General features: G+C 36.8%; 1 protein-coding gene across 2 annotated transcripts in view; it reads right to left on the bottom strand.

Annotated features, from left to right (window-relative positions):
* Positions 1-203: 203 nt before the first annotated feature.
* Positions 204-21,306, bottom strand: part of MCOLN2 (mucolipin TRP cation channel 2) — an 84,139-nt gene continuing 63,036 nt past the window's right edge. The window contains exons 12-14 of one of the 2 annotated variants that reach the window (XM_051999211.1): positions 15,966-16,172; positions 13,041-13,162; positions 204-426 (exon numbers count right to left, since the gene is read on the bottom strand). In XM_051999211.1, the coding sequence (XP_051855171.1) occupies positions 387-426; positions 13,041-13,162; positions 15,966-16,172 (369 nt within the window). In that variant the 3' untranslated portion in view covers positions 204-386. Of the gene's footprint in view, positions 427-7,494; positions 8,505-13,040; positions 13,163-15,965; positions 16,173-21,306 lie in introns of those variants that run through there. The other variant, XM_051999212.1, reaches the window with a different exon arrangement.

Consider the following 21,306-nt stretch of genomic DNA (forward strand, 5'->3'; position numbering starts at 1 on the left):
ATTATATTATTTATAGGGATTTTTACTTTATTTATTCATTATATTATTTATAGGGATTGAGGGCAGAGGATTATTTTGGGTTCCCATAGCTAATTGTTATTTCTCATTGGAGATCTTCAAGCAAGATCTAGATGACCAGTTGTACAAAGTGAATTCTTAAAAACAACACTGTATTTTATTTTATTTTTAAAATTTATTTTAAACTTATAAAGGAAATAGGAAAAGAAAAAAAAATTGCCACGTGCACAACAGAACATGAGATGATTCAAAATGTAAAGCAATAAATTTCCATTTCAAGAAAGCCTATATAATAAGCACACTGTGTTTAGAGCTGTCCATCTTTTCTTTGCTTCCTTGCAGTTTTCTTGTTTTCTGCTATAGACTTTTTACTTTATTTCTTTTTCTTCTTTCCCTCCCCAGAGAAGCCTACAATAAAGTAAAAACATATATGAAATACGTTTCTACACACAAACATATATGTATGTACTTAAACACAGAAATAATTGTACAGATGCTCATGCATCCATCATCATACAGATATGTTCACATATCCATTCATATGCATCTATCTAAGACTATACTCTACTTGTTTGTCCTGTTTCTCTGAAGATGGATAATATCTTCCTTCATAAGTCCAAGTCTTTCCCCAAAGGGAATTCTTAATCAGGGTAAGTTTGGATGAGATGACAAAATAGATATCAATTAACTAAAAAGCTGGGATTTTCTGGCAACTGAGATTTCAGACAGGGATGTGTTTCAAAGAAGAGAGAAAGAAATACTGGATATGAGGAGGGGGCTCCAACAGAGCAGAGAAGCCCAGAAGCCCCAAAGTTTTTCTGGATGCCCACATCACTGTAATAAATCATCTTTCTGGCTCACTACTACCAATCACTCCCAAAGGTCTTTTAGTTCTCAGTTTGTTGTTGTTGTAGTTATGCACCCATGAAAGATGATGTGAAAATGTTTGGGTAAAACTCATTTGGCTTTATAATCATAAACAGGCCTAAGTGAAGAGAAGCATTTGGCCATCAGCAGCCCTTTTAGTGGTCTGTAATTTACGGCAACAGTTGTTTTGACCGTCTATGTAAAATGGTATCTGCCACCTCCTATTTGGTTTATCGTTTTTCCTAATAATTTCAGTGCATTTGCTTTTCAATTTTATTCATCGGCAACTCACAGTCAATTTTCTCTGAGGCACAGTATGCTCAAAATATCCTTCAGTATGAAAACGGCTGGTTAGAGCAAATGCATATCCTTCCATCAGTAAGTGCGTCACTAAGTAACCTTAGAGAGAATGCAGAATTTAGCCTAACAGGACCACCGGTAATCTCCGTTTAGCCTTTATCAAGAGCTCACATCCTAAACCATTTTAATTGCTCTGTCAAGGAAGGAACTTTAGATGGAAATTAGATAAATCCGTTTTATTCTCTTTGGGAAAACTTTTCTTTCTACACAGCTTTATAGTCAATCCTGCCTTGGGGACTGGAAGAAGGTTTCACTGTCCTCCAAGGATAGAAAATACTTAAGGGAAAGCAGCAGTTATAAAGCAAGGTGGTTTTGAATCTGCTTTGATTAGTTTCATTGATGGTGGGAATTTGAATTGGAGAGTGATGGATTTGGAGGCAGTCCTCCCTGACCCCTGCCTAGAAATGCACTTTTCTCTCTTAGAATCTCAAGATTCTTTCGAAGCTCAGCCCAAGGACAACCTACATGAAAAACTTCCTGATGCCAGTTCTTCCCCTAAAAAATAACCTTATGCTTAACTTGTCTATGCCTACACGTGTATGTGCTCTCCCCCCTCCCAATAGAATCAATAGGATGCAGAGACTTTAAGAACAAGTATTGTTTCATTTTGTGTGTGTTTCTATCCCAAGCACCAAGATTATAACTGACTGATTGAGTGACAAGGAAAGAAGGAAAGGAAAGGAAAGGAAAGGAAAGGAAAGGAAAGGAAGGAAGGAAGGAAGGAAGGAAGGAAGGAAGGAAGGAAGGAAGGAAGGAAGGAAGGAAGGAAGGAAGGAAGGAAAAAGGAAGGAAGGAAAGAAGGAAGGAAGGAAAGAAGGAAGGAAGGAAGGAAGGAAGGAAGGAAAGAAGGAAGGAAGGAAGGAAGGAAGGAAGGAAAGAAGGAAGAGAAGGAAGGAAGGAAGGAAGGAAGAGAAGAAAGGAAGGAAAGAAGGAAGGAAGGAAGGAAGGAAGGAAGGAAGAAAGAACCTTTTCACCATTGGGAGAACAAAGTACACATTTTCAGAGGAATATTCAGGTTGAAGGGATGATTGGATGTTCCAAGGTAACAGATGGAAGTGAGGGCGTGTTGGATGAGCTCTCCTCTCAAGTCCCTTTTAGGTCTGCCCCATTCTTGTCAAAACACACCCTATTACTTATTTATTTACTTACTTATTTAATATTTTTTCCCAAGTATATTCAAAACAATTTTTAAAAAAGATTTTTGTTTTTAAGATTTTTGAGTTCTAGGTTCTGTCTCTTTTCTCCATCTACAATTAAGAAAGTACATGTGAGGTTATGTAAAACATTACCATAAAAGTCAAGTTGTGAAAGAAAACATAGATCTCCCACCCTAATGAAAATAAAAACTCTCAAGAAAAATTAAGTTAATAATAAAGAGAGCGAAAGAGAGAGAAATAGAGAATGCTTTGATCTCTATTCAGATACAATCAGTTCCTTCTCTTGGTATGGATAGGATTTTTCATCATAAGTCCTTTAAGGTAGTTGTGGATGATTGTACTACTGAGAATAACAGTCATTTATAGCTGGTCATTTCAGAACATCGTTATTACTTTATATACAGTATATTTCACTTTGTTGATGGAGGATTTTCCAGGTCATTTTTTTTTTTTTGAGAGCATCCTGCTCATCATTTCCCAAAGAACAATAATATTCCATTGCTTTAAAATTTTTTTTACAATTATTATTGCTAATAGTATTTCCCCCATTTATTCTCTCTCTCCTTTTACCCTGTCCCTCCTCAAAAGTGTTTTGCTACTGACCTCTCCCTCCCCCAAAATGCCCTTTCTTTTTATCACCCTTCCCCCTTCCCATATCCCATTCCTCTCCTATTTTTCTGCAAGATAAGATAGATTTCTATGCCCCTACTGAGTACTGCACCTTATTCTTTATATGTTTACCATATTCTTTATATGTTAAATATAAAGTTTATTCTTTATTGTTTATTCTTTATATGTTACATTCACTGTCCTGGAAAGTCCTAAAAAAAGATTGTCCTTTTCAGAATTGACATCTTTGAATCATAGGAACTTTAATAAATAGCATTTCATGATGTCATGCTTCAAGCCCTGGGATACCAAAGAAACTGCAAAATAAGAGTTATAACACTGTATATGATTTATTTGAACATGGTTGTTTAATTGTAATCTCCCCTAAACTGTGAGTTTCTTGAGAGCACAAATTGTCTTTCTACCTTTCCTTTTCTTCTCATCAGTTAATATAGCACCTAGCACTTAATAACTTAGCTGTCAACTTCTGTTGAATGACTGACCTAACCATCTACACTGTAAAACCTAAGTGGATTAGAAATATTCCTGTTATCCAAACAGGCATTACATATAGTTTTATGCAGAACACATCAAACTTGTCCAGCAGTATATAAATTTTGAATAGATTATAAAAGCATAGTTCTTGAACCAGAAGAGAACTTAAAATGTCATCTAATCCAACCTCTTTGCTTCAGAAGTTAGTAAACTGATGCCCAAGTTCATGGAATGTCTTGCCCAAACTCACACATTAAATAAACACTGCATATAGACAATATCTGGATTTAGAATAGTATTGGAAAAAGACAATGAACTAGGTTGCATTTGAGAAATTGCACAAAGCTTTTAACAAAGCCAAACTGCTACCTGAAAAAAAAAACCAGAAATCTTTTTAATACCCATATTATTCTGGTGATGTTATATGGCTGCAAATAGTATCATTTGGTATGCAGTACACAATCTCCCAAGAATCAATACCATAGATGGAAAGACAAATGGCAGGCATAAGTAGGCTGCGGTATATTACTAATGCTAACTCATAAGTTATGGATGGGATGGAAGATTGTGTGCAAAAGATGCATCAATAGAAAAGAAAGTGGGCCAATCCTATAGCAAGGACAAGGTATGACTAATGCATAGCCCAAAACCTGTAAAAAATTTTTTTTAATATACAGAAGGTCTTCAGCAATTGGGTACACTTTTGATAATAATGTCCCCAGTAAAAGAAGGTATGGATGGGTTAAGTTCTACTTGAAGTCAAAAAGGTTCAGAGCTTAATTTCACTTCTGCTTATTAATTATGTGACCCTGGTAGGCAAGTCACTTAATTTCTCTCACACTCTTTCCTCATCTCTTAAAATGGGAGTGATGATACATAAATCCCTTTCTCACAGGCTGTTATGAAATTCAAATGGGATAACATATATGAAAGGACTTTTCAAACCTTAAAGCATCTTATAAATGTTAGCCATTATTATTGTTATATATTATTATTTATACCACTGATGGGAGTATCCATAGTGATTAAGTTCATGGTTACATCAATTGAGATATTTCTCAATCAAAGAAATTATCTTCTGATCTCCCTGACTTCCTTTAAGTCCAGCTAAAATCTCATTTTCTACAAGAAGCCTTCTCCAATCCCCCTTACTTTGTGTCTATTTATCCTTGATATAACTTTTTCAATAGATAGATAGATAGATATTTGAAAGCTATTTTCCTTCATTTGATTGGAAGGGCAGGAAATGTCTTTTGACTCTTTTTAATATCCTCAACACTTATTAACACTATGCATGGCACACAGTAGTTGTTTAATGTTTAGTGAATTGACTAAAAAATTACTCAAAATAAATGAGGAAATGCTAAGAAAATAGCAACCTCTACTCCCCTTGAGTTTCAGTCCTCTGTGCCTGATGGATCATGAATCACATCCTAGGACATTGAGTTTGCATTTCTCTAGTAATCATGGAAAATGGCAAAGTAACTGTGCTACTAGAGATGATAAAGATTCTGCTAATTTTTAAAAAGAGGCAAGAAGGCCATTCCTTCAAGTGAGCTTGATATTGATTCCTGGAAAAATCTGGGTCCAAATTACTAAAGAATTGGCAAGCATGGCAAGATGGTAACGGTAAATCAACATGAGTTCATTAAGAACATCTCATACAAGATTAAACTAATTTCTTCTTTCAAGTTACTAGACCAGTAGAGAGAAATGCTACCATCTCTAGTTCCTCATGCTACTGTTGGCTTCCCTTCTCACAGATAATCACCCCTTCTTGATTAAAAAAATTGACATCACAAGTCCCTCTGCCTTCCTTATATTATTTCTCAAAGCCTCTACTTCATAACCTGCTCCCCTATTTTGTTCTAATCTCAGAGGATAAGATGGCTTTTACTGGGGCCAATTTTTTTTTTTTGCTGAGGCAATTGGGGTTAAGTGATTTGCCCAGTAATTTTTTTACACAGCTAAGTGTTAAGTGTCTGAGATCAGACAGTGCTAAGTGTTGGTGCTCTATCCACTGTGTCATCTAGGTGCTCTCTAGGACCAACTCTTAAATCTCCTTCCCTTGATCTGATCTTCACCTGAAACTTGAGGAGCTTGACTATCCAGCATTCCCTGTCCAATCTCTCAATCTCATCCCATCTACTGGCTCCTTTCCTATTATTTATAAACATCCCCTCTGCCAAGTCTTACAAAACTTTTGCTTGACCCTGTTGTCATCTCAGTCTCCAATAATATACATCTATCATCCTTTTCACCAAGAGATGATTCTCATATACTGCCTCTACTTCTAATCTCCTCCCCCTGCCTCAAGCTCCTGTAATTTGGTTCATGACACTATTCTACTGAAAGAAGGAACCAATCTGTTATTCAACTACTACAAAATTTCAATCCTTATCCTCTTTGAAAACATTTTATTAGCTTTTGAATGTCTTTGATATTTGTCTTTCATGAGTCCTATGAATAGGTTCTCTCCTGGTTCCTGATCCTTCTCAGTTTTCTTTGGTGATAGGAAAGGTAATTCTGCCTGACATGAAGATATGTTTATCACAGGACCAATGAGCTGGAGTTAGAAAGTCTTCCTACCCATTAGGATTGTCCCCAAATAAAACAATCTCCTTGAGGAGGTGATGATTTCCACATCATTGGAGGTCTTCAAGCAAAGGCTATCTGTAATATTTTAAAGGGTATTCATAATTCATAAATTAAATTTTCAAACCAAAATACTCTAGGATCCTATGGTCTGGTTGACAGTTTGAGAAAATGTAAAATCCTTGAGGACAAGCAGTTTTTCATATTTGTCACTGAATCCCCAGCAACAAGCATGTGATAAATGAGGAAAAGCAATGTTAGTTTTGCCTTTTACTGCCAACCTCTAGGATTTTGGTTTGCTTAGTCATCTGTTAAATGAACAAGCCAGATTAGACAATCTCTAAGGTTTTTTCCTAGCTTTAAATCTATGATCTTATGATATTCCCAGAATTATGCATTTCCTCTAAGGTTTTTTCCTAGCTCTACATCTATGATCTTATGATATTCCCAGAATGATGCACTTGTTGGTCATGAAAGACAGCATTTTCTTGGCTGTCCTGAATGTTGCTCAAGAAAGTGACACAAATTTACAAATGTATTCCAGAATGGAAATGCTGAAAGGCATTGAAGTAGGGGTTTTGTGTCTACCTAGGTGATTAACCTGTCAGTAAAAAAAGTCAGCCAGAAGAGAGGGAGGAGCCTGAAAAATTATAGAAATAAACTAGGTACCTATACCATTAGAGAAGGAGAAAGAGTCTTGGAAACTTCAAAATGATCTTCCCCAATAGAGACTCGGAGTAAGGGAAAGGAATCAGAATTGGAGAAGAGTTTGTCCCATATGTACTCATTAACTGCAGTTGTGAAAGCAACCTCACACCCCCACACCCATGCACCCGCTTCCTATAATGAACTTGGAACAGATGATACAGAAGGAAAGTTACAATTGTCATGATTTTTTTAAAAATGAAAATACAATGTTACAATACATGCAGGAGAACCTTGAAGGGAGATTTTTCTTCTTTTAAGTTCTTCCATTGGGAGCAACAGACAGTACTGGAGGGAGGCAGAAGAAATATAAGATCTTGGAAGAAGGTCCTCGTCAGAGGATAATAGAAGTGGTGAGCTCATCATTAATCTTTTTCAAGCAAAACTCCTAGCTCAGATCTGGGGAATGTTGATTAAAGACTACTGTGTTTGAAGGAAAAACTCTAAGCATTCATGAGTATATTAAATGCTTGAAAAAAGGAAGAACTGTGATCAAATTAACTAATCCTGATCTTGAGTTCTTGTACTTAATGATAAAACACACACATAGAAACACACACCAAGTCTGGGATCTGACTGAAGAAAGATCATCTAAATTGCTTGGTTTAGACAGGAAGTAGTCCACCAGCTCCACTCTTGACTTGAATGCTGATATCCTAACATGAAACATATTAATCAGTAACATGAATTGTCATAAAAATATATTTATTGATTTAACAAACTGCCATGTTATCATAACTTGAAGAGTAAACAGTATATTAATGATGTTCAATCTGGAATTGGTTTACATTAAAATATGAACTGTCCATGCAACAACCGTGTCTCCTCCCCCTGACCCTCAATTAGGTTAGTGTGCAGTTACCAAGTAACCTGAATGGTAGGGATGGTTCAAATGAGCCAGTCTCCAGCTAATACACGAGCCAGCCCATTAAGATTAAGATTTCTAAGTTAACATTGAAATAGGGAAAAAAAACCATACACACAGGGGAAAAAAAATTTTAAATCAGATCAAGAAATATCTCTAATGACAGCAAATTGCTTTAGTTCATTTTAATAGTTTTAAACAACATATTTTTAATGGCTTAAAATATATCTTTCATGGTCTTCAGTTAGGAGTCTTTTTAATTTAGTCCAGCAACTAACCTGACTGACGTGCAAATTATTAAAATATCTTCTAAACTAAGTCCCACTTTTCTTCCCATCTAAGTATTACTTTTCTTCCTCTTAATCTTGACCACGAACAACACCACCGTTTTACACTTTTTGAAATATGTAATGTTTATTTTACTTCCTTTCCCTATTTCCCCCACCTCTCCACTGAATGTTTCATCCTATAAATAAGAACACGAACGGATTGAAAAAAATAATAATTAGTTGTCTCTATCCTAAAGTACTTAAACTCCTAGAGATGGGTGGTCTATTCTTTGTAATCCAAGTTCATAAAAAAGTAGCTCCAGTCCTTCAGCCAGCAGGCAGCAGCAATTTGCAACTCCACTTTCCCACTCCGCAGTTCAGTAAACCAGTCTGTTTATGGAAACCCAGGTCCAAACTCTGTCTCTCTGCAATGTGGGGGACTGTTTCAACAACAATAGCCTGGTCCCACCCTTCATTTCCATGGTGTAAGGAAGCCTGAAATTCCATTCTCTTTGGCCAGCAGGTCCTTAGTTAATAAGTATCAAATTGTCATCACTTTCTTGCCTGTAACAGAGAGAGGGGGAGGTAGTGGGAGGAGAGAAGATGGAACAACAGCATGGTTCAAAATCTTACTGCAGAGAATTAAGAGCACATGGCAAGAGATACATTTCAGCATTATAAACACATCAGGTTAAATGGAGTCAGCCAGGGTATTGGATGGGGATGGGGGGAAGAGTGGAGGGAGAGAGCATAGATTTGTGGTTTCATTAGTGTGAGGAACTCCCTGGTATGGAAAATTAATAAAGAGAAACATAGATCCTTTTAAGGACTGATTGGTTACATTCTTCTTCTAAAGGACTGAAATTTTCCAGAGTTAACTGATCTTTAGATCAGTTATTGCTTCTGTTCTGTTGAGACCTTATCAGGGGTTAAGTAGTTGACTTTCTTACCTTCTGGTGATCTTGGTTGACAAAAACTCCTCTGACTTTAGAGCATCAACCCTTCATCCTGTTTACTGAATCATCACTATCCCTGCTCATTATGAATTGAGGCTCCTTTCCTGCTTTCAGACATTGATAATATAAACTCATTCACTGACTCTTTTCACATACCATAATTTCTACTATCATCCTCCTCCTAATCTTCACCTTTCCACCTCACCAAATGCCTTTGCAACTAACATTCTGGTAGACTATAAACTAATTGAAGCCAGGAATTAAACTGATATCTATCATCATGTCATAGGTGCTTACCCCCAGATCTTACATATGTGCATTAAATATATCAGTGGGTGTTTAACACACATTTGTCAGGTTGGATTTATTGAGTTCTACTTCTTTTTTTTTTTTTTTTAATGTCTGAGATCAGATTTGAACTCAGGTTCTCCTGACTTCAGGGCTGGTGCTCTATTCATTGCACTACCTAGTTGTCCCAAGTTCAACTTCTTATATATATTATTTCCCCAACAGAATGAAAGTCTGAAAACAGGAATTCTTTCTTTTGTTTTTTTTTTCTCCTTTCTTTTTAAATCTGCACCATATCTGGACACATCAGGTACCCAAAATGCACTTGCTGATTGAGACTGATGACCTTTTTATGGCTCCCTCAAATGCAAGCTGAATCTCCTCAGTCATCACCTACATTTCTCCCCAACACGAGCTTAGCTTTTCATCTCATTCCACTGAAATCAAACTTACCAAGGTTACCAATTTCAGTTTCACCTTTCTGGCTAAACTGAAGGCTTCATTTATTTTTTTTTCCCTTTCTACACACGTGTTACTTTTGACACTGTTAATATCCATCTCTTTCTTGATCCTTTTTGTAGCTCTGGGTTCAAATTCACAGCCCTGTTCTTATCTATTGGCTAAAACAGAAGACCTCAAAGATCCCTTTTAATCCTTTGATCCTATGACCTTTGGCAAGTTTTTCTTCTCTTTCCCCAGTAATTACACACATCTTCCAAGATTCAAATTTGAACCATATTTAGTCGTTCCCTGGGAAACATTTATTGCAATGGACTATTGCCACGTGAACAAAGACAATTCAGGTGGTCATCAGCCTTATGCTTGTTGATATCCACAGAATATCCCAGATGCCCTGCCATGACTTAAAACTGAAAGTCAGCATTCATTCCCAATGTGAACAACAGTAAGCAAAAAAAAAAAAAAAAAAAAGGCTAAACTCTAATAAAGATCTTGACTCAGAATTCTCTTTCTGCTACTTTGTGTGACTTTGTACAAATCATTTACTTCTAGGGACTTCAGTCATTCCATCTGTAAAATGGAGGTGTTTGATGGGATGTCTAAAGTTCTTTTATTGCTATACATAAGAAGTTCTTTTACTATTTATGTTAAGAACTCCTTCAGCACTCCAATGAATGTCCTTTCAGAATCATATTTTCAAATGCATAATTTTTTTTAAAAGTCAGTGAAAATGAAGATGTGTTTTTTCTTTCCCTACCCAAATTCACAGATCGCCCTGAATTGTACACATGGCCAGATTTGGGATCCTATGGTTATTGCTCTTTATTCACCCATTTAGCAGCTTCCTTTATTCTCCCAATGACTCAATCTTATGTCTACCTTTTTATTCTAGCTTCCATTTCATAGTATTTCAATGGGTTTTGTGCACAAAAGGTAGCAGTTATTGATTTAATGTCCTCTTCTCCTTCTAACTCCTGTCTAGTATGTCAACAAGTCCTGAAGCCACCATGCATCTATCCATCAGTAGTTAGATGTGGCAGCATGGGTGGCATTGGGGACATTCCTGGATGAAGCTGTTCTTTGCAAAGAGATGGCTTTTCTAATACACCACAATTACAGTCCCTTGGGACAATTTGTGGTATTAAGCAAGCAACCCAACTCCAATGACATTTCAATTATCTTTCAGGAGTCATACCTCCACATTCTCTAATGTATTTGTCTTTGCAAAAAAACAAATAACAAACAGACCCACAATTCTCAAAGCCCTCCACCAAACAGGGCAGTACTCAGGAGCCAAATGCCAATCAAAGAAAATGAATTTGCATTTATCCAAGCTCACTGCTGCAATTAAATGTTCATAGAGGATGAAATGTCATTAAAAATCGACTCTTCTCAGAAGCCCTCATTTCATATTTACTAGGCATTCTTTGGAAATGCTCAATCATATCCTCATTTCAAATCCCAAGACAGACTATGAATTGATTAACAGAGAAATACGTTCTATGCTCTGAAACAGCAACTCAATTTTTCCATCTTTTTCCCCCTAGGGGTGGTTTAGATTCTTTTTCTCAAACAAATAGGAACTCAGTCTTTTGATATGGGGAAGGAGATATTTTGCAGTTGTATCATCATTCTCTCCTTTTATATTCAATACAAATTTATACATAGGTGTGGGTATACATACATATACATACATATATGTATATATATACAGATACATATAATGGCCACTTGAAAGTCCCTAGTTAAGAGCAAACCACAACCTTCTAAGCACATTTAAGAAGTTACTGAGCTAAGATAGTATAGTCTTTAAGCTCTTCTGCTCTGTTAAGTTTGACTTCAGGACACAGGCAGGGTACTGCAAGAATAATCAGATATATAACACAACTTTGAGAAGGCAGCTTGGAGGAGACACCTTTTCAGGCAAGCACTTCAATGAGTCAGTGGGGACAGAACATCTAAATGGGGTCTCTTCTTAAATCAGTTTTCCTCCTCTAGCTAAAGCTTCTCACTTCTCGAGAGAGGGAGAAGGGGGATATATTCCACTTCACATTTTCCGAGCTCTCTTCTCTCACTTTCAAATGGGTCAAAACATCAGGGTTTTTAAATCCTTTTTTCTGTTTCATACACCTCATCAATAATCTGATGAATCCTATGAACCCTTTTACTTAGGGCATCTAGGTGGTTCAGTGAAATCAGGAACATTCATCTTTGTGAATTCAAATCTGTCCTAGTTATTTACTAGTTGTATGGCCCTGGGTATGTCAAGTATCCTTATTTGCCTCAATTCCTCATCTGTAAAAGATGCTGAAGAAGAAAGTAGCAAACCAATCTAGTATCTTTGCCAGAAAACTCACAAATGAGATTATGAAGGATCTGGACATGACTGAAAAATGACTGAACAATGACATGAGCCCCTTCTCAGAATAATATTTTGAAAAATTTCAAAATGAAAGGAAATAGTTAACAATAAAGATGTATTTTTCCCCATCCAAATTCTCTGATTCCTTGTCCTAAATCAAAAGAAATTATTTTTAGTACTTAATTTTGTTTTCAAAACATACATATTCAACTCAATTGAATTCAACCAATACCTTGCAAGCTCCTCTATCCACTAGGCTCTAAAGACAAAGATAAAAACTAAATAACCTATGACCTCAAAGAGCTTGTACTCTACTTTCCTAGTAGAAATATCCAACAACACTCTGCTAACTATAAAAAGTGTCCTAGAGTTTTAAAGAAACTTTTTTGGCTTTTAAAACATCTCTTAAGAAAGGGACACAGCAAATCCATGTTCTGAATCAAAGACCTCTGGGGTCATCTTGCTCAGAGGACAGCATAGCAAATTCTATGTCTTTCTACTTCCCATCTTAGTACCTTTATACAAAGCCATCCCCAAAGTCTGGAATGCTCTCCTTTCTGAAACCTTTATGTTTCTTGAAGTGCCACATTGGATTTCCCCAGGAACTAGTGTGACTTCTATCCTCTCCCTCCCTCTCAAAATTAAATTTGTACATATTTTTATTTACTTACTTATGAACTTTTTTTTTCTCTCTAGCAGGATATAAGCAATTTGAGGGCAAATATTGTGTCATTTTTGCCTTTGTACTTCCAAAGCCCAGTACCATGTCTGACATGTGGTAGGCATTTAATAAACATTTATTTGATTGAAATAAATTCAACTTGACTGTTTATTATATGACACCACACTGTCCTATATCATAATAAGATATAGTCATTTTCAATGTGACTAGAAGAAAAAGAAATAAAGATTTCCTGGAATCCATTGTTTTCCAAGCATGGCTTTAGCCTTGGAGCAAACTCTTTAGACCAAGAGAAAAATCTTTCAGAAACACCCGAGGGCAACTTTGAATCAAGGAAAAATGGCTGCACCCACCTCTGACAGCAGCAGAGAAAGGTCACAGATGTGGGGACTTGTTTCTTGTATTCCTTGCTGCCACCACATTCCTTTAGGAATTCTTGAAGATCCGTTTGAGGAAAGCCATTCTGTTGGTATTTCTTTAAAAAGAGCATAATGATGTTACCTTATTTATAGAAGAATGAGAAATCATTCCTATTGTTAACAGTCCAAAGCTACCTAGGCTAGAACAGAGCTTTCTTTCCCACACTAGGAACAGAGATCCAAGAACTGATACTAACTCAAGTTGAATTAAGCTGTCACTACGGGAACAGAGAAGTCAGGGACACCATGGAAACCAATACACAAATGAAAATAAAAATCCAAGAGAAAAAGGGAAATGACTCTTTAAAATTAAATATGCATATTGGGGTACTCCATAAAGTATGAAGGGCTATAAGATATTAGGATCAAGATAGATAATAATAAAATTTTTATAGACCAATCCTAATTTGCCTGCCTTTCTTTCATTCTTCTCTCCTTCCCTCCTTTTTTTCTTCTACTCATCCATCCCTTCCTTTCTTCCATCCTTTTTAGTCCATTCATCCCTTCTTTCCTCTCTCCAACAATCCCTCTCAGTTATTTAGATTAACTTTCCATTTGTTCCTCCTTTTTTTATTCTTTTTTCTTCTTTCCTTCTTTCATTTCCCCATTCAACCCTTCCTCCTATCCATTCTTTCCTTTCTCCTTCCTTTTCTTGGGTTGTGTATGTAAAATATTTCCTTACCCCCAGGAATCAATTACACATCTGCCCCAAATTCTGCACTTTTTTCTACTTTTACAGAAGTGAGAGATGGAGCTCTCTGAAAGCAAAAGTTTTTGTAAAGGCTTAATGAAGACAGACTGCTTCACTCAATCATGTACCTTCCTGTCCCACCATTCCAGTCCTTAATCTCCTTATGGAAGCCTATGGGAGTGACCTGCATCAATATTTAGGCTTGGAATACTTCTAGGAATATTTCAGCTTCAAAGATTCATTCTCTAGAATTTTAGTAGATAGCTTTTATCTCCCACATAAGTGCTCACTCTTGTTATTAAAGCAAATTGTAGTTGATGCTAATGTGAAGATGACGATTCAGTAATCCTCTTGTATACATAATTGCTGGTTAGAGTTTTTCAATGAAGTCGATCTTCTAGTTATCATGGGTCAAATGTGAAAAGGAGGCTAACCAAGAGAAGGGTTGGGACTCCTAACCGCTTCCTGGACAATGGCATCTCAAGTGGGTTTCCATGAACATTGAGTCTTATCATCTGAAAAATGAGTTTTCACAGAAATACCATTTGCTATTGAGCCAACATCACTATAAACACATTAAAAGCTAGAGATATGTCACACTTGAGATTCTTCAAGCTATCTCAATCTTAACCTAAAAGATATTAACTACTCCTCAAATCCCAGAATCTCTGAGTTTGAAGGGGCTTCTAAGGCCCTCTAGAACAATTCACACCTGAATAAGAAAGAATTCTCTCTATATTTTTGATAAATGATCACTTACTTTTAAAAATGTCTGGGGGGTGGGGAGGAGTCAGTCTCTCTTGGTGCAATTCATTCTATTTGAAAACAACTCTAAGTTTTTATTTAACATATATTTATTGTCTCTCCTCATTTCCCCAACTGAAATATATATATATATATATAACACAAACATATATAGTTCAGCAAAACAAATTTCCACATTGACCATTTCTAAAAATATATGAATTATTTTGAATTTTCAGTCTATTACCTCTCTGGTAGGAGGTAGATGGAATCATTTCATCTTCACTGCTCTGGATTTACGACTTAACATTGATAGGTCTAATTGTTTTCTTTAGATCAAACTAAAATTTGTCCCTCCACAAATTCTTTCCATTGCTATCAATTCTGTCTCCTGTGGCCAAGCAGAATATTTATTTAAAAGTTGAATGGCTATCTTAGCAGGCAATGGATTCCCCTCCTCACTAAAGATTTTTAAGAAGAGGCAGGAGGACTATTTTTTGTGTAGGTTGTAGTAGGGGTTCCTTTCAGGTATGATCCCCATTTAAACTCAGAATTCTGTAATTCTGTCTAAGCACAGAGTGTTTTCCACCCTACTGGTCACTCTTCTGGATGGTCCCTAGCCTGTTAATGTTCTTCCTAAATATAGTATCCAGTGTTGAACAAATTATTCCAAATGGAAATTGTCTATTCCTCTTACTCTAGGACCATGAACAATAATCAACTAAACTTTGGCATTGTTTCTGGACAGGGTGTGTCAATCTCTGGAAACTATCTTACCCAAGTCAGAATTAGCTATGAGACACAATGTTACATGATAAATTTTAAGTATCTTACCTGAATTTTCTTCTCTCCCATCACCACACCTATTCTCCAACATAGTGCTCTGTATATACACAGATGCTTAGAAAGCTTTTATTAATTTATCTAATGGGAATTAAATAACAGGAATCTCTTTTCTTACTCAATTTTAACCAAACCTTTAGGACTAAGTACCTCTGGAAGTCCTTTAAGTTTCATATGAAGAGAAAGAAAATCAGTATCTGGTCATTTCTCAAAAGATACTCATACAATATTACTGCAAAAATTAATATCTAGCATTTAGCTCACAAGTAACCATATCCAGCCTATCTGAACTGATTACTGGAATGTTACCATCTTAATTTGTATTTGCAGTAAGATGAAAATCTAGTTTCCTTTCAGATCTGAACATAAGATTACATAGTACTGCTGCGTTGAAAATTTACCTCCCTGGAGCTTCCATTATCTAGAAAATAAGGAGGTTGAACAAGATGAGCTTTAAGGGTCTCTCCAACTCTCTGCTCCCACTCCCTAATCAGTGCGCCCAACATCTTCTAAAAGAAAACATATAGCATTTGCTGATAACAAAAGATTGAATAATTGATTAAGATGAAATAACAGTTTACCTTAATGGTGTCATAGGAGTCTGTGATAAGTGCAATGAAGAGACTGAGAATCATATATGTAAAAAGGCTGATGAAAGAATATAAATACACACGACTGAAGAGCCACACCAAGATGCTCTTTTGCTGGATTTGGGCAAAGGTTGCGAACATGTCATCCCCATTCACCAGAGAAAACAAACATTCGGCCACTGTGCTCAGGTCTTCAAACTTAATTGGGGTAGGGATGGGAAAGAAGAAGAGAAGAGGTTTTAATTTCCAAAGTCCATTTACACAGTAGGAAAAGTAGCTCAGGTTTGCTTTTAAAAACCATTAGGAATTCAGAAATCTACCGGCAATAAAAACACATGAGCTTCTGCCCAACTATGCATGTTTCTGATTGGTGATGCTAGCTTGGATCCTTTCCTATGTTATCAGTAGCTCTTTCTGGTTGTTCAGATAGTTGTTAACATTGAAAGAAAATCGATAGACCCAAGGGTTAAAACACTAGAAACAAAGTGAAACGGGATCATGCTATTCAGAAAACAAGGTTCCATTAGGTGAGATAATTTAGCTCTTTCAGAACTCTATTAGTCCAAACGAGGTATCTTCCCAAACCACTGAGCTCTCATTGTTATCTCTCTCCTACTTAAAAACATGCAATGACTCTCTAATGGTTAATAAACAAATCCAGACTTTTCTGCTTGACTTTTCAAGCCCTTCAATAATCTAGCCCCCATTTACCCACTCAAATTTATTCATTCATTCACTCACTCACTCACTGCCTACTTAAATTTATTTTTAAAAGTTTCATTTTTTAAAAAATTATGAACTATATTTAATCAACATCATTATTTCAGCATACATAAAAAAGATCAAACACAAACCCCAAACTTCTGTTCCTTAAAGCTTTTTTAAATAGAGATTAAATTTAACAAGAGTAGTAACAAAATTACCCTGTTTGTGTCCTCCTGACCTTTTTTTTGTTCTAATTCACAGATGACTGTACTTCAGTCATGACTATCTCTTTATGACATCCCTGCTCATTCCCATTGTGAAAACCCTTCCTCCATACCCCAGCCTTTTGCTCTGGCCATCCAGTTTTAACCATTTTCAAGGCCTTACTCTCTCTACCTCCTCAAGAAAGCATTTTCTGGCTTCCTTCAGTCCATTCTCATCTCTATTTCACTCTTGCTGCATTTAGTCATGTTATGGTAATTAACAGTTTTCTAAATTATTTTTTATCTCACCATTGGGGTCAGGATTACAACCTGTTCTTCTTTGCTTGCTCAAAAAAAAAAAAAAAGTCCAGCAGGGACTAGCCTCATACTTACTGATTGATTTAGACTGATTTTTTTTTTTTTTTTTTTTTTGCTGAGTATTAAGATGATTAAGATTTAGAGCTAGAAGGAAGCTTGGAAGTCAACTAGTTTAGTCCATTCATTTTATAAAACTAAGGTGCCCAGGTTGAGTGATTTACCCAAAGTTTCATAAGCAGTGTCTAAACTAGGAATTGAACCCAGATTCTCTGGATTCAACTCCCAAAGCTCTTCTGCTATCATCACATTATTTTCAAATAAACAGTCAGAATTCAAATCTAACAGCCAAGTAAAACAGTAGAAAAGCAGGGCTACTTTAAGGCCCTTAGAGTCTAGCAATGCTAGAGAAAATGGGAAATATAGAAAGAGAATTCTGCTAATAAAATAAGAAGCAGATCTCTTTTTGACTTGTCCTTCCACCAACACATACACATTGGCTGGATCCTAGGGTTTTTATACAAATTTTGCATCTTTCTCTATTTTGAATTGTATCACACCTCTGCCTTTTGTAGACAAAGCTAGAGGTCTCTGGCCTTTGAGGCAAAGTTTCCCTCATGGATCCATATTTATCCAACTACCACTGAACCTAGGCAATGGACTAGGAGCCTCAGGGGATATAAAATCTTCCCTCCTCCCTCTCCCCCCCCCCCCCCCTGCATTGTCACCCAGAAGCATTTGTAGCTTGGCTGATAGTCTGACACCATGAAAGGGGAGGAAGTAATTCTTCCACAAAGGAATCAGACCAAAGACATGTACCTCATTAACAACAACTCCAACCAGCCAAGCTAACCAGGACTTCTGTTAACGAGCCAGAGGGCAGTGTTAAAGAAACACATACACACACATGGGAATGCACCAGTAAGCAAGTCATTTAACAATGTGCAAATTTTTATTTAACAGTAAAAAGGTCAGAGCTTACGGAGTAAATCATTTCCATTCCCACCACGGGCCTGGAGCCAGCGAATTTAAAACAGTTCTCTGTAGTTGTCAGTCATCACTGGACAGCTCCATCAATAAGTCATGTTTATTTCCTGGAACTTCATCGAGCCAATTAGTGTTCCTAATTGCAAAACTCAAGAAAATTCTAGTCTTCATAGAATGTCCAGAATTGCAAGCATCCTAGGCCTGTCTGGTAAATAGCAGTAAAAGGACACTGATTGGGTTGGAATGGAGGTCGGCATCAAATTCATTCCTCCTGTTTCTTCCGCATTAATTAAGGCACAGTTAAATTGAAAAGCATTAAAGAGATTTATGCTCATGAAGCCTCCCATCCCCGGTGTGTGTTTAAGACTTAGCTCACCCCACCTATCGGCTGTGGAGAGCAAAGCCCCAATAAGTTACAAACGACTGGCCCCCACTCTCTGTCATTTCATGCACTGTTACCTAGGGATCTCACGCTGACAGCAGAAGGAGCTGGGAGTGGGAGCCAATTTCCGCAGCCAATTTCCTTGTACTGGGTGGGGTGGGGGGATGGAGGGAAGGAGTCTCATGATAACAAGTAGATTTTTATTTTCTTCTTCTTTTTTTTTTTTAAATGTACAGAGATTGGGAGAGGAGACAAGATCCTATCTGACATGCTTTGGGAGTGTGAGAATTACTTCTTAGAATCTATAGGATGTTTCCTTAAAGCCTGACCAGAGTATGGCACCCTCCACAAGCCTAACATTCTGCCCCCTCCACCTCTCACTGCACCCCCAGCTACAGGACAATGAGAGAAACACAAGTAAGTGGGCTAATAAATGACACTGCTTGCACGATTGAGTCAGAATGACCAATTGTTACTATCACAAAAATATCTCCTGGATCTCTCAGGTTCATTCCAATATTCATATTCAATGGTTCCATGACTCAGACCAGCTCACAGCCAGTGGGCAGAAAAGGAAGACATGCAGGGTAGATGGAGGATCTTGTTTCTTCCTTCCTTTCTTTTTTTTTTTTTTATTAAAGCCTTTTTATTTTTCAAAACATAGGCATAGATAATTCTTCAGCATTAGCCCTTGAAAAACCTTGTGTTCCAATTTTTACCCCCCTTTCATTACCTCCTCCCCTAAATGACAAGTAATCCAATATATGTTAAACATGATAGAAATATATGTTAAATGCAATACATGCATATACATTTATATAATTATCCTGCTGCATAAAAAAAAATCAAATCAAACCTGTAAAAAAAAAAAAAAAGCAGCAAAATAAAATGCAAGTAAACAACAATAAAAAGAGTGAAAATACTATGTTGTGATCCACACTCAGTTTCCACAGTCCTCTCTCTGGGTGCAGATGACTCTCTCCATTACTGAACAATTGGAACTGGTTTGAATCATCTCACTGTTGAAGGGAGCCATGGAGGATCTTTTTTCTTAACTCAATTTTGGTGCCAATACCAACCCTGGGGATCTTGAACCACAGTGTCCATCTAGCAAGCAATTTTATTTTGGTTTATTTTTCTAAAGACTGGATACAAGGCTAGAAAGTGGCTTAATTAAAAGGAGCAGAAATCTTTGAGTAGAGAAATCAACTGAATTTACCCATCACTGGACAAACAGTTCAATTTTCCTGGATCAGCTCTAAAGATGACATGAACCTCTCAAAAACATGTACTGTACCTCAGCATTACCTAGGCTAATAGTGCTAATATCCTTAATAGTGTCCTTGCTTCAAGTCTTTCCTCCTCCAATCCATCCCTTATACAGCTGCCAAAGTGGTATTGGTGAATCACAAGTGTGGGCTAGGTCAGTCCCTACTGCTCTTTCAAACTTCCATCTTGACTCCAAATCCCCACTTCTTCCCACTGTATCAAGCTCTCCCCCAGGATAAAATGCAAAATACTCAAATTAGCATTGGAAACCCTTCACAATATGGCTCTAATCTCCCTTTCTGACCTTATTATCATACTTTGTACACTCTATATACTCTAAGTAAGCAAACTAGCTTAGTTGCTTTTCCCTGCACATAAGCTTCTCCATCCCTAGAAGACAATTCTTGCTCACTCTGACTCTTAGAAACTCTAGTTTCTTTAGAAGTTCAGCTCAAATAACTTCCCACCCCTTTTATTTTGTTTTGTTTTTTTCTATACATCTCATGTTAACTTATATGTGTACTTGTTTTTCCTATGGACATGTTCAATTTCCATTTTTGTCTCCATTCCCAGAGCTCCTAGAATGTTTTTTTCTCCTAAAAGATTGCAAACTCCTTGTGGGCAGCTACAATTTCCATGTTTGGTTACATACCCAGAATCCCTAGAATGTTTTTTCTCCTAGGAGAATGCAAGCTCCTTCTAAGCAGGCACAATTTCCATTTTGTCTCTGTATCCAGAGACCTTGGAATACTGCAGGATACATGGCAAGCATGTAAAAAATGCTTGCTGAATAAGTGAACGAATGAAGAAATCACAGGTCCTTTGAGGACAAGAACAGTTTTACTTCTGCCTTTATATTCAGGTTTTTGGGCACAGGGACACGCACAGAGTAGGTCTTTAATAAATAGTCCATAAATTGGATTATTGAGAAATGAGCATGGATCACCCTGAAAATCTAAAGTTAATGAAAATATAAAGTTGAATAATTCAAGATGCAGTTTCAGAGAACCTCAATCACTTTTCCAGTTTTCTGTGCCCAGACATTCAGATCTTGGAAGGACTTTGATACCAAAGTATATTAGTTCCAAAGCAAAGAGTCTGCACTAAGGAGGGAGTCCATCCTGTCTCTATTCAATTGAATCACTGACGTTCAGTGACAGTGGAGAGAAGGTCAAGAAATGGATGTAGAATTCCTGTTACTGACTGAATGGGGGCCCAAAAAGATAGTTTTCCCTTTTCTTTTCCTTCTTGCTTGGTAAAAAGACATACTTAAGCATCTACTGTCTGGACTAGAGCTATTTTACATTAATTTATGAAAGGGGCTTTGGGGCTAATCTCTTTAAAGGTTTCTGGAAAATGTTTTGGTTCAAACAGACACTTAGTGATTTTCTCAATTTATATTTGTGGGGGAAGTGTTGAATACTTCATTTTAAGGCTGGCTAACACAGGGCAGAAAGTGGTAACAGTCCAG

Source organism: Antechinus flavipes, chromosome 4 (genome assembly GCF_016432865.1).
Source record: "Antechinus flavipes isolate AdamAnt ecotype Samford, QLD, Australia chromosome 4, AdamAnt_v2, whole genome shotgun sequence".
NCBI lineage: Eukaryota > Metazoa > Chordata > Mammalia > Dasyuromorphia > Dasyuridae > Antechinus > Antechinus flavipes.